The sequence below is a fragment of the Hydractinia symbiolongicarpus genome, chromosome 9, assembly GCF_029227915.1.
Source record: "Hydractinia symbiolongicarpus strain clone_291-10 chromosome 9, HSymV2.1, whole genome shotgun sequence".
NCBI classification, from domain to species: domain Eukaryota; kingdom Metazoa; phylum Cnidaria; class Hydrozoa; order Anthoathecata; family Hydractiniidae; genus Hydractinia; species Hydractinia symbiolongicarpus.
In genome coordinates, this window is record NC_079883.1 from 16045776 (window position 1) to 16060440 (window position 14665).

At 33.7% G+C, this 14665-nt stretch overlaps 1 protein-coding gene across 6 annotated transcripts in view; it reads left to right on the forward strand.

The window, feature by feature from the left end:
• The window catches only part of LOC130657482 (cation channel sperm-associated protein 1-like), a 127101-nt gene that overhangs the window by 89779 nt on the left and 22657 nt on the right, over positions 1-14665 (forward strand). For 2 of the 6 annotated variants that reach the window (XR_008985148.1, XM_057460469.1), the window contains exon 8: positions 14010-14283. The exons of the other annotated variants lie outside the window; for them this stretch is intronic. Coding sequence is in view for 1 of the 2 variants with exons in the window: in XM_057460469.1 (XP_057316452.1) it covers positions 14010-14283 (274 nt within the window). In the remaining variant the exon portion in view is untranslated. The remainder of the gene's footprint in view (positions 1-14009; positions 14284-14665) is intronic. 6 annotated transcript variants of the gene reach the window in all.

A 14665-nucleotide genomic window follows, 5' to 3' on the forward strand; every position in this document is an offset into this window, starting at 1 on the left:
ACCCAAGTTGAAATAAAAAATAATAGTTTAAATTTTGATCTTTTCCTACAAAATTCATGTCTTCAATGAGGGCGCGGTTAGAGGCTTTTAATCTTTTTGACACCACGGTTAACTCGGGAAACAGTTATTTTGTGACGTGAGTTACGCTCCAGTAATGAGCTTACGCTGAACGCTGAGAACGAAAGAGGCAAGAAATATGGAAGATTCAAATTCCAGCCTCAGCTCGACAATTTCAGCTGTTGAATGCAGTAGTGATTCTAGTGAAACAAAGGTTGTAAAGAATCCTCAACTTTATTGAATGATAAGTTGAACGACAACAAATGTATCATGACGCACAATGATTTGAAACCCTCTGTTTAAATCGCACAGTTCTGTAGACAGCAAGCATACGTCAACATATAATACATCAGAATATGTGAACACACTCTTCTTATTTACACAATTTTCACTTTACATCCTGCTGGTTTCAAGTTTGAAAAAATGCACACCATGTAGAATAAATATTTAAGTTTAAAAAGAATATATGCTTAATTAATTTAAACAAGAAGCCGAGCGGCTTGGACCTGTAGGCGATTTTTGCGTAATACTTTCAAGACCTTTCAATTTCGATTCTTACTCAATTTTTTCATGCTTTTTGTGTCATGAAGCAGTTTTAAGCACGGGTAATTACAAATGTTTATTTATAATTACCCTTGAGCATAAAATGATTTCCTGTCACAAAAAGCACGAAAAAATTGAACAAATTCATATTTTTAGGAAATTGTAATAAGTTCTAACAGGTTGAATGATTTTGCGTACCTTATGAGCAAGCTCATGCTCAGAGCTTGTCCTCTTTTTATGCTTAAAATGGGAGTATAAATCGTGGGCTTGAGGTTGTAACTACAGCTTTAATTAGAAATAACAAATACGTGATTTGTTACAAGTTATTGTTTTTTGAAGAAAAAATATACATAAAATATATACAAAGCTGTAAAAGAAACAAATGAGAAGAGATAACATAATACAAACAAATAGACTAAGTGCCTTCAAATGACTAATGCAGATAATAGTGTTTCAAATGAAGCAAACAGGTTACTCAACTTTTTCACCTCTTTGATTTGGAACAAAGTAAAAAAAGGTACCCAGCTATACTCTACAATATATGTACAAACAAAAGAAAACAGGATGGATCAATATTTTCTTGATACAGGGGAATTACTTTTTCACCAAGAAATTCTTCAACAACAGCAAATGGTAATGACAAAGTAACATTTTGAAACTCGAGAATTCCTTCAAAAGACTCGACGCACGAAGCAGGTTTCATGCGCCTTATGCAATGGCTACAGTGAACTAACTTTGACTAACAATGATGACCTTTTGCTTACATTCTGCATTGCAACATGCAGGGAAAATTTCTATAATTGCATTTAGTTTTTCAGGGCAGCATAACTTCGGATGCATTAAGGACTCTGCTTCAGCTTTTGCTTCCTTGTAGCTTTGAATATCGACAGAATCCCAATTAATTGGGAGGGCATTACTATCTTGAGAAAATTCCTCAGCTTTAGTCGAGGTGGTGGTGCTCAAATTTAAACCAAAATAGTTCTTGACATTGACATCATTGAATAAATACCACTGTGTCATTTCTTTCAATTTTTGTTTTAAAAGATCCTCCCATATCGTCATTATTATATGACTTACACCATCATAAATTACACATTCCCGAAGTTGTTTAAGTTGAACAGATTTGGTTTCATGTATTTCTGTTTCACCAAACCATTTAATGCACCCATACACCGTGAAAGTGCCATTACCTTTGTCTTCTGTCTGTTGAATTGATAGCTTTGTATATTCAGTACTCTTGAAACCAACTGAAACTCCTTCTTCAATTCGACTTCCTCGAAAGGTATTGAAAAACACTGTTTCATTACTACTGACATAAACTTTTTTTCATTTTGATTGGCATAAAACATGCTTGAAGAGTCTTAACATAATCTTCTTTGATAGTAGGATTTTGAGATTTCATAATTCTGAGATTTTGGTACTGATCTACTTTGATTTTTAACTTGACATCGAGATATTCATTACCAATTTTACTCAGTAAAATCTGCAAAAGAATAGGTTAGTTTGTAGTGTTTGTGAGACATTTTCAGGAGACAACTGCGTGTGTAAGAAAAACTTGCTAAGATACTACATAAGACTATTGCGAAAACAGGTTGGTAAAAACTAATCATATACTTACCAGCAATAACTCCAGAGCCAGGAGATTTTGAAGATGATTATGGTGATTGGGGGATGAAGCTTCTTTTGGGTGGCGTACCAGGCGAATAGCTGTTTGGCATTGCTGGCGAAGTAGATACAAATTTAGGTTCTTGCTTTTTTGCTTGTCTTTTTTTGGCTGACATGTTTTCTTATCAAAAGTTTTTATTCAAAATAACACAACTTTTAAAAATTATATATCAAAACAAGAATGTCCAACCATGCCTTTCTTTATTGCTAAAATGTAAGGGAAAATTAGACAGCATCATGGTCAGAAAAAAATATTCGTTTGGCCAAAAGATCATTCCTTACATAAACGTTATCTAGAAGAGACCCAGAAATATGTGTAGGCTCGTTAACTATCATGGTGTAATGATCAAAATAGTCTTGCAATTGTGAGTTTTTATCACCATAAGCATCAAGGTTAAAATCACCTAGAATGATATGTACTTGATCTAGCTGGGATAGTGTTGCATTGTATAAATAAGGTTTTCAGTGGAACAGGATTGTTTTTTGTAATTAAGAGGAACAGTTATGGGAAATTCTATATTTTTTTCCCTGCAAGTTATTAATGACTCAGACGGAACATGCTTAGCATTTTCAAGATTTATGCCTTGATTTAAACAAAAAGCAATACTACAAAACTTGTCACTAGTAAAAATGTGTATCATTTGGAACTGAACTATATCACATTCATCTTCTTCATTCATTTTTGTTTCAGTTAAACAAAGAATATCGCTTTCCACAAGGACCTTGTCACTTTGACTATCGTTTAAGTGTTTCTTAATGAGCTTGTATTCAATAAGGATATTGTAATAGCAGTAGGAGATTCACCACAATTATCTATAAATGACATTGAATATTCTTTCCTCAAAGTTTCATATTCAGCAGTAGCCCTAGGGTCTGATTGTATTGCTCGAGCATTGTATTCCCCTGTTAAATACAGACCTGACAATGAAGTCACTCTATTTAGTGCCACATACATTTGCCCATAATTAGATTTACGCTGCTTAAACAAATCAAAGCTAACAACAGCTTCCTTAAATTGTTTTCCTTGAACCTTGTGAACAGTACAGGCCCAAGCTAAAGTTAAAGGAAATTGTGTTCGTTTGATCACATCAGAATTAACTTTGTTTGGATGTATGTTAATGTTGGTTTCTATACAAGTAATGGAAGCCGCTTTTACCCTTTTACTTTTATCAATTTTAATCCTGCAGTTTCGTCATCCATTTTAACATAAATGCTACTTACTTTACCAGCGCTTAATTTAACATATGCTACAGTACCTATTTGACCATTGCTAAGTTTATCATCAATATTACTGGTTATCATTACGCGAGCACCCAACTTTATGGTTAGAACTGATGCTGCACTGTTTGACTTGGATTACGAGACAAAGTTTTATCAATTAGGCTAGATTTAAAATTTTTGGGAAGAATGTCCATAGCAGTAATTGAATAAAGTACAGAATCAATACAATTCAACATTGTCTCATTATGTAACATCATTGGCATATTTTCTGCCCATATATGCATGGCATTTATTTGATAATCTGCATCACTTTTTGATATATATCGTGAACAAAGTAATGATTCTACTTCAGAATCAATATCCCCAACTCTAATTTAATTTAATCTAAGTTTAATAAATCTATGAAAACAGTATCACCTTTTTGCCTCAAAACTTCTGTTAATTCAGCCATTCTAAAATTTCGCCACAATGGGTCTATGTTTAACAATAAATCTTTGTATTCCGAATAAATAGGACGTTGATTGAAGAGTGGTAATTGGTATAGATCACCGAATGACAGATAAACCAGCAAAAGGATTACCTCCGCATGTTCCAAATATTTCTAACAGTCTTTGATGTATGTGGAGTAATAAAATATTAGAAACCATAGAAATTTCATCAATCAAAATGATTTTAATTGATGACAGATTATTTCTTAATCTTGATCTGGTTTTGTCATTTAATTTTGAAATACTTTTACCATAGCTACCAACAGGTGCGCCTAAAACTGAGTGAATAGTAGCACCTCCAATATTCGCAGCAACAACAGTTGGAGCAAGCACTATCACATTGGCTTTCTCTGGGTTACCAGCATGATATGACATGATTTTACTCAGAGACTGAAAGATTGTTTTGGCTAAGTGTGACTTGCCACAACCACCCCCACCAGTTGTAAACGAATTCAAAGGATCTATTGTTTTTTCTCAAGACATGATAAATATTTCACATGATCCTTTTCCCATTTTATTACAACATCCAAAAATTTCCCTTTGTTTCAAGTTTAAACTACGAATCATCGAATTAATCTCATCATCACATTTAATAGATATCGTACAATGAGAAAAAAAAGTATTCATATCATCATCAAACAAAACAGGTACATCCTCGGCATCTTGTATAGACAATGAATTGGCAGTTTGAAGTTGATTCTCAACTTCATCATTTTCTTGTTGTTGATAAGAATCTTAATTATGTAACAAATTAGCTCTTAAATTTTTCAAGTCTGTATCAACAAAGTCACTATGGGGTTCTATTATTGCCTTGTTTTTATTGATTATTGCTACTACACTAGGTTGTAATAAGTTCTCAGAAAAAGTTTGTGATTCATATGGAATAGTTCAGATTTATTTCTAAAAGGATAATACATCATAAGCAGATGATGTGCATACTCCTCAGGTCGCTTGTTTGGATTTGGCACATGATATCGAAGAACTGCTTTAGTTTTTCTGCATTTCAACCTTTCCTTTTTATCTTACATTACAGGAAGTGTTGTTGCTGTATAGCTATTTGATTCATGATTTTTTTCAACTTCCTGATCATCAAAAAGTTCTGGTTGACTGTCATTTTCATTCCATTTTTGTGAGTCTATGTAATAGTATGCACAAAACTCTGCATAGCACATACTGTCAATAGCAGCATATTTTCCTTTCAGAAAATTTGTATTGGGGCGTAAACATACCTATCAAGTATATTACGTTTGTAAATGTTGTGTTTTCTTCCGGAAGTTCATGCAGTTCTTCTTCATTACAGCATACACGAAAGCGTTTCTCTGGTAAGTTAGTGTTCACAAAGACAAAATCGGAGTATGTGTTTCTTAACCATAATTCTGGCATGATATGATATACAGCCTCTCTGTTAAACATTAACGTTTTCTCATGTAAGCTTTTGCGATTGTTTTCATTTGCTCATACGGGCTTAAATTTGACTCTGATGCCTCCTTTGCAGCTTGTTTCATTGCTTCAAAAGATTCATCCTCTGCCTTAGAAAAATACGCACACTTACATGTTATAGCTTTATAATGATTGAACACAGGCTGAATATCAATATTAGCTTCCCATGCTTTTAGGCCATCAACAAAATAGTTGTTTACGAAACACGTAACAGTAGGACGTTTCAAATACAAACAATAATCATTATCTGGAGATATTGACAGATAATTATAATACTCATCTTCTGATATATTTGATTCAGCTAATACTGGAGCAATGTTCAAAGGCTTTTTATATCCATTCTCAGATGGGTCGAGAATATTTATTTTTCTTGGATCTAAATTAATGTCAATATAATCTTTAACCTTGCTCAGTATTCGATTTCTATCCTTGTAAATACAGAAGGTAATGGTTCAGCAATAATTGTATGATCTGTGAAAAAATGTTCAAAATTATACCTACAGTCTGCATTTTGGTACTTTCTACATAAACGAGAATGAGAATGAATTTGGTATGTGTGGAACAACTCAAATAGTTCAACTTCATTTTCGGGACCTGGTATGTTAGCTTTTATTATTCCATCGATGAAAGTGACATACTCTTGCTTTGTTAACTAAGTAAGTTTCGGAGCTCCAAGAACACATAAAAAAGAATGGATATGTGGACTTCCTCTGACTTGTAATTCAACCCGGATTGCATAGCAACCTTACCTAAAGGTCCATCAAATATTATTTCTTTAAAAAAAAGCTCATTGAAAATGTCTGGCCAGCAATACAGGATTACTGTTAAGCAAACGGCACCTATCTTCATAAGACATTTCCTTAATTGCTTCGTCTGATAATTGCAATCCATTTAGTTTCGATATAATTGATGGTAGATCAGGCCATCGTAAGTCGGCACAAGAAAGTGTCATGAAAAATGTTGGAAATCCTAATTGCTTAACCATCCCAAGTACCTCATAAAAAAATTTCTTTCAATATGCAGGTGTTCCTTTAATACTACCCATGAAATTGTATGCTTCATTATTGGCAACAAATGATTTCACTTTTTCTTTAAAGTTCTTACTTAACATTCCTGCAGTCAAATTTGTTGAGCACAGTTTTTCCATTGAGATGTTAATACGTCTGTTCATAAACAGAATGTACAAAGAATAGATAATCTCTCGATTCACTTTGTAACCAAAATTTCAAGTCGGGAAAATGAATGGATGGGCAGACTCTTCACAATATTTATCATTCAAAAGCGAGGCAGGCTTCTTTCCCTCACCTGGTGCTAAAGTAACAGTTTCATTCTCAAACTGCATTGGAATATTAGCAATCATAGTTGTTTCGCTTGTACCGACACAGTGAGTGTCCAATGAGCTTTCAATATTTTCTAATTCATTTTCATTTTCTATTTTTATATTGGCAAATAAATATCATTTTTATCATCATTCAGGACAATAAGTTTTCTAGCACTTGTGTTTCATCGATTTTCACATCCCTATATAAGTGATTATTCAATTTCAAATATTGTAAGCAGTCTGTGATGACATTGAGTCTAACGCCTTCAAATAAGACATGACCGGTGTACATCAATTTCCGCTTTAGCTTCACCATTATAATTCCGTTGCTGTCAGAACCTCTTGGAAGAGTAGTACAAACAGATTCTGTCTCCATCGGCACATTACAAATTGCCCCTTTCAATTTAGGAAACTGACCTTTAGGCATAATTGTTATTTTCTTAAATGAAAGTTGCTTAGCGATTAGAATTTTTTCTAATCTTCTAAGTTCAAGTACAAAAGAAGGGAATTTAAATACTTGCAGCTTTTTATATGCTGATTGTCAAGGCACTTCTTTTTTTGTAAGTTTTTTATGACATGTGATGCAAATATATTCCTTTCCATCATAACTCACAACATGAGCAATATAAAAAAATGTTTGCGAAGGGAGTTCATAATGATTCTTAAGAAACAAAATAACTGAACGACGCTAAAGACATCGATTACATATTACACAAATATGGAAAGGTCCTTCAAAAACATCTTTTTGAACTTCTGAACTTTTTCAGAAATTTGACGCTTTCGTAGATCAATGTCATTCATTTCCAATGACTTAAAGCGTTTACAGTGTACTTTATTATAATGTTTCTTTTGCTGCAACTTCCTTTTGTATTTTTCATTTTATTTAAAATGCTCATAATTTTTAACCATGTATGTTTTATGTTGTTCGATCTTTTTTCTGTAACTTTCGGAGGCTTTGAATTTTTCATAATTTAAAGAATTGTAAGCTTTGTTATACTCAAGTTTTTTTTCGTACTTTTCTGTGTCTGCAGGTTTTCTGGCAGATTTAACATCTGGTAAACAAAATACAGTATTTTCATTGCATGTCAAAAACTATGATATCCTTATTTTCTAAATATATTTCTTGGATATATTTTTCTATTGCGAATAATGTTCAAAATTTTAAAATTTCAAAATTTCCAACATCTGTTTTATTCTTGAAAATGGTTGCTAATGGTGCAGAAGTATTGAAAGACTATCGCCTTCATTAAGAATATGATCCAAGTCAGAAGATGTCCATAAAGCTATGCGCTTTGTAACAGAATATGTTATGGCATATATAACATTACAAACACACTGTCTGCCAGAATTTTCTTGAAATTTGTCATTAGACTGGCTAAAAGATCCTGCGACAGACTTCAAAATGTTGTATGTATAAGGACCTGGATTACTTTCTACATCACCACTCATAATAAGTAAGATAAAATGCAAAAATGGCATAATTTTATCAAAAGGTAAAAATACATTGACACAGAGCATCGAAATTCCATGTTCATTCATTTCGCAATAACAGACAGATAATTTTCACAACTTTTGCTCCCAGCAATGACTGAAGGTACAGTTTACTTCAGGGGCTATTCACAGTGTATGTTTTGTTTTTATTATATGATAGATTATAATTTACTATAAAATTCTGTATATAGCTTTTAAATTTTAAAACTTTGAAGGTACTTGGGTATCGTTTTACTAGTCTGTAGCAAAACTTGAGGTCACGCTCGTTTGTAGTAGTGATTTGTGAATTTTTTGATTATTTCGTAGTGTGGTTTTTTATCTTCAAACTAAAATTAGTTCCAAGCCTCGCTTGTCTGTAGTGAAACTGAGTACACTGTCTGCAGTCAGTGTGGTGAAAATCTTTTTTGTAGGCAATCAGAATAACTCTTCTTCTTTATTTTCACAGTATCGCAGCAGTGTGATGCCAAAAGAGAGGAAACACTCGGTAAAGTAAGTTGTACCTTCAGGTCTCCAATAAAAAGAAGTTGTAAAATATAAATAAAACAAACTAACCTCACAACCGCAACACACACACAGCGAGAAACATCGAAAGAGAAAGGTTGAAGAGATGCGCGCGCATTGTTCAATCGAAATTTCCATTTGTACGCATGACGTCACACAGGTAAACTTCCCCACAGCTGTGGCTACCATTATACTCGGATAGGACTATTTTAAACCTCTATCCGTCAACGCCTAGAGGAATAAAAGGAGAGCACGTGTCCTCAATTGAAATTTCTCTCAAAGAATTGTTGATAAATAAAGAATCTATTTCGTTGGGCTATGATAGGTTATACCGTAATTATCAGATTAAGCGCCCAGCATGTTTTAAACGCCTTCCTCGAATAAGCGCTTATGTAATTTCCTCGAAGTTCAATAAAATTAGGAAAGTTCAATCCCCCCCCTCGATTAAGCGACCATGGAAAAAATCCAAAAATTTAATAAGCGCCAAGGGCGCTTGTTTGGATCATTACGGTATATATGCTGTATAAGATGGAGAGTGCGAGTGCGAAGAAATAACGTAAGGTGCGTCACAGATCTCCATTGCAGGTTTTCTTTTACTTATGTTATGGTGACTACCGTTAACAATTTGTATGCTAGAAAATGGGGGTAAATTGAATTTTTTATAAAACTTTAGTATTTCAATGGAAACATACAGCTTCCAAAATATATTTCGCAATAAAATTATATTGGGCTTAATTCTCCGTTAACGTTAAAAAAGTTATTAATTAAAAGCAGGAATAAAGGACCAATGTTAATACCAAACAAGAAGCCCTAGGGGCTCTAAGAATTTCCGCTCGCTACCAAAATATTTGATGACAACCTGCTAATTTGTTGTGTCATGCCAAATCATGACAAAAATTCGAAGAGGTTTGGTGCATGAAGCTCTGAAGATAAAGCACACAAGTGACATTATATCTTACAACAAACGCAAACAAAACGAAACGTGTCATAATAAACTCACATTTTAAAAGAAATTGCTAACAAAAAAATACAGCCTATCATTTATGGTTGAAAACGGCATTTAGTTGACAAAAAATCAAAATTTTGATGTGACCATCATTTTCAGCATACTTTTTTTATTAACTGTGCCAATTTTTGTCAAAAATAAAGTAGTTTTAATTTTTAGACAAATTTTGGCCTGAAATGACATTTAGGTGACAAAAAATCACATTTTTCTATAATCATCATTTTCAGCATACTTTATTTGTTAACTGTGCCAAATTTGATCAAAAATGAAGTGGTTTAAATTTTGGACCAATTTTGGCCTATAATGGCATTTAGGTGACAAAAATCAAAATTTTGATGTCACCATTATGTTCAGCATATTTTTTTGTTAACTTTGCCAATTTTTGTTAAAAATGAAGTAGTTTTAATTTTTGGACCAATTTTGGCCTAAAATGACATTTAAGGTGGCAAAAAATCAAAATTTTGATCTCACCACCATGTTCAGCATACTTTTTTTGTTAACTGTGCCAAATTTTGTCAAAAATAAAGTAGTTTTAATTTTTGGACCAATTTTGGCCTAAAATGACATTTAGGTAACAAGGAATCAAAATTTTGATGTCACCATCATGTTCAGCATACGTTAACTGTGTCAAATTTTGTTGAAAATAAAGTAGTTTTAATTTTTGGACCAATTTTGGCCTAAAATGACATTTAGGTGACATAAACCAAAATTATGATGTCACCATTATATTCAGCATACTTTTTTTGTTAACTGTGCCAAATTTTGTCAAAAACAAATACCAATTTTGGCCTGAAACGTCATTTAGATGACTTCCCAGTACTTCGGGAGCTTGGGTACGAAGTTTAAATCTGCGACGTTGCAATTGACCATTTGGGACAGGGTTAGTTAGTTAGTCAGTTATCTATCCTCCTCTCAGAGGAACGTGAAATCCCAGGGTCGATTTTTTCTCAAAAAATGCTCCGAAAGAAAAAAACGACGGTTTTAAGAATTTCCTACGCCTTCGGGCGCGGAAATTCAACAACAAAGAAACAATTAGAATTAATAACCCGCGACTTTGCATAACAAATTTCATGCAGTTGATTACTTCTTTTAAGTATGTGCTATATAGCTGGAGAAATATATTTTTTTAAAAAAATGAAATGGACAACAAAACGATAAAAAAGCCATTTTTTTGCGTAAAAAAATAATCATGCGCTCCTTATATTTGGCTAACCAAGGAAATCATTAGCAATAGTTTCACCATGTAAATTTTTTTACTTTACAATAATAACAGCAATTTTGTTACATGGCTTGTTTTAAGCCAATCGAAATTATGAACGAAAGTTTTATAAGACGGAACTGATATATCAGATGTTTTATAGGCGCTTTAAGGTGGTCACTACAGAAATAAACTATATCGCAAAGGACTGTCTTTTCTAAAGTTCTTTGATAAGTATATCATAGTATGAGACAGTAAACCAATATTAAGTTAAATTTTGATCGATTAGTTGCCATGGTTACTGGTTGATAAGCAAAATAGGACATTTCGACGCTCAACGACAAACCAAATAGCCGAATAACAAGCGCTCCTACAAGCGCCTTTTCGGTCGCGTATGTTTCGCAAGGGTCACGTGTATGGATGAAAGCACGGACAATTCTGAAGCTTGACTCGTCTTCCAAGGACAAACGTCTTCCGACAAAAAGGCTAAAGCAGGGCGAAGCCGTCAGTTTCTCAGCAGAATAACTGAAGAGCAGAATTTCGATTTGGGAAGCGGGAGATACCAGCATTAGGCCGTACTAATACCAGTAGCGACAGAAGAAATTGTAAAGTATGGGTGTTTTGGTCTTGAGAAATCTTTATTCTCCTGGTTTAAACGGCAAAAAACGAGTTTAAAGTTGATTTTTTTGGAAAATCTTTCCTTGCGGATCGACAAAAGGACTACGACAGCAATATTTTGACCTGCAAAGCACAAAATACCTAAGATTTTTAAGTCTAATTGATGACGAGTTCACTTCGAAGGGTGCATCGCTAAGACAGATTTCTGACTGCGTGTGGAACACCACATTTAATATTCAGAGCTGGCATAAATTGTCTTAGGAGGCCCTAAAGTATCATCTAGCAATTGGATAGCATTAAACATCGACGGAGGGGTAAGAAAGCTGTCTAAAAATGCGAAAATGGTTGCTACGGGCCTTGCTATGCAGTTATATTTGCGGTTGGTTGGAAAAAAGGCCGGATTGCGCAATAAAAACCGAAATTTGTCATAAGCACTACTTGCCACGGCAATCTAAGATGAATTTGCTGTCTGAAAACGGGTAAAACAAAATTATTGAAATTCGGCCATTTATTTCTATAGTAACCACCTTAAAGGAAATTGTATAAAATATAATTACATTTGCCTGTTATAAATAGACAGGCAGGTCGAGGGAAGTAAAGTATATAGATATACCTTAAGGGAATTAATTTTCGCGGGAATTAAATATCGCGGATTTGGCGTTTTTTTGGTCAAAGCCGCGAAATCTAATTCCCGCGAAAAATCCAAATGTGCCTCATCCGCGAAATTTAATTCCCGCGAAATTTCGAAAACACGTTCATCCGCGAAATTAATTCCCTTTTTTTCTTTAATTTTTATTTTTTATTTGAAAAGTAAGTAACAAATTTTTTAACAGTGAAATTTCGCTCCGTCGTCATAGTTAATGACAATACGAGATATAGCTGTACAAACTCAAACGAGAAATGAAGTAATAGGTGGCCAACACAAAGCAGTTTTAAAATGTTTTTTATCTGCAATATCTGCATGACATAAAATATCAAAAGGCAATATTCTCAATTCTTACATAACTTGAAATAATTTTTCTTTATAAAAATTGTTCATAATTTGATTGGAAATTATTCTGAATAAATATAAAAATGTATTTCTAGTATAAATATAGTATAAACTGATAATACTTAATACTGAATACATTACCAAACTTCAAGTTTAACGTTTTACGTACCAAAATAATAAACTTGATACTTTTTACTTCTATATCTTTCAAAGAATTGTGTTACTTTTCTTTTGGATAGCATTTTTTATTTTAAATGGAAACAAAGAAAGCAATGTTTGGTGTTATGTTACTACCAATAGTTCCCAAACAAATCAACTAATGTTTAAGTTACTTTTGCCAATTTCCTTGTGCAGATTTTCGCCAAGTTATTTAATAGTTTGTTAAGGTGGTTCCCCTAGAATACTTTAGGGCCTCCTAAGACAATATATGACAGTTCTGAATATTAAATGTGGTGTTCCACAAGCATTTAGAAAGTTGTCTTCACGACGCACCTTCCGAAGTGAAATCGTCATTAATTAGACTTAAGACTTAAGGTCTTAGGTTTTTGGTGCTTTTCAGGTCGAAATTGTGCTGGCGTGCACCTTTTGTCGATCCACAAGTCAAGAATGTCCATAAAATAATCTTTAAACAAGTTTTTTGCCATTTAAGTTCGGAATCCACGCGAAGCAAGAATTCTAAAGATCGAAGCACCCACGCTTTACAATTTCTTCTGTGGATGCAGGCATTAGTACCACCTAGTGTTTAAACAAAACAGATTTTTGAATCAAAGTTTTGTCTTTCAGTTATTTTGTCGAGATATTGCCTGTTTCGCCCTTTTCGCCTTTTTTTCTGCCGTCCAAAAAATACCGCATCAGTTCTCTGGAAGACGAGTCAGCATTGTAAAAATGCGCTTCGCTTAATCCATACACGTGACACTTGAGGAATATACGCGGCCAAAATGTCGCTTGAAATAACGCATGTTATTCAGTTATTTGGTTAGGCGTCAAGCAGCAAAATGTCATATTTTGTTTATACTTCTCCTAGCAACGGATAACCATGGCAACCAATCAATGAAATTTTTGACTTAATTTTGTCGTACCGTCACATACTATGATATCCTCATCAAACATCTTTAGAAAAGACAATCCTCTGCGATATAGTTTTTTTCTAGGGCTACCTTAAGGCCGTCGCAAATGCATCAAAAATTTCAACAAAATCCATCAAACTGGTGATTTGATGAAAATTTTGATGCATTTGTTGTTTTGAAGAATCGAAACAGAACAAATAAATTTTACTATAGCTTTATAGTCAAAAGCAGTCATGTCTTCAGATAGTAGTGGTAGTGGAAATGAGTCAATCCCTCCTCAGGCGAAAGAATTATCAACTCCAAAATTATCGCCGTTCGCTATTTATGTGGATTAAAATGTATCAGAGTTAAATAAACGCAACCGCAGAAAAAAGAATCTCTGATATCCTATTTGATTTAGAGATGGCGGATGATACTTGAATGGATGAAAAAAACAGTATATTCTCAACGTGTCGCAACGCCTAGAATGAGTCAAGCTGTCCCTGGAATGTCACTTAGATCACCATCCCGTGGAATTCTTCAACAAAGTGAAACTCCGCCCCCCTATGATCTGCAGCGTCAAACAGGACAAGCCTATGGTGCTGCAACCGGAATGCAAAGACAGCAGCAAGGGCAACTCCCAGATAACTTTGGAATAAAGCCTCAAACTGGTCAATCTTATGTAGACTATCTTAACGTACGATTTGATATTGTCTTCATTTATATGTTGACATTTGTTTAGAAAAAGAAATATGATAGGATTTTACACCAGGAAAAGTTTGAAATGAAAGAAAAATCTACTTCATAATTCTTTTGTTAATAAAGATTCTAATATTATTTTTCCCTGGACATATAATATATATAATATAACTAACAATATTTCCATTGCCAATCAACTGCTCCTTCATTAACAAAATATTTCATGAAGGTTTCTCTAATAGACTATAAGAGAGTAAATTGATGAATTGTGTCCAGCTCGTGGTACTTACAACGAGTAAAGTAAACCATTGGATTCATTTTCGCGCCACTCTCCTTCGAAAATTCTCCGTCATCTAAAATTGTATCAGCGAAGGATGCGG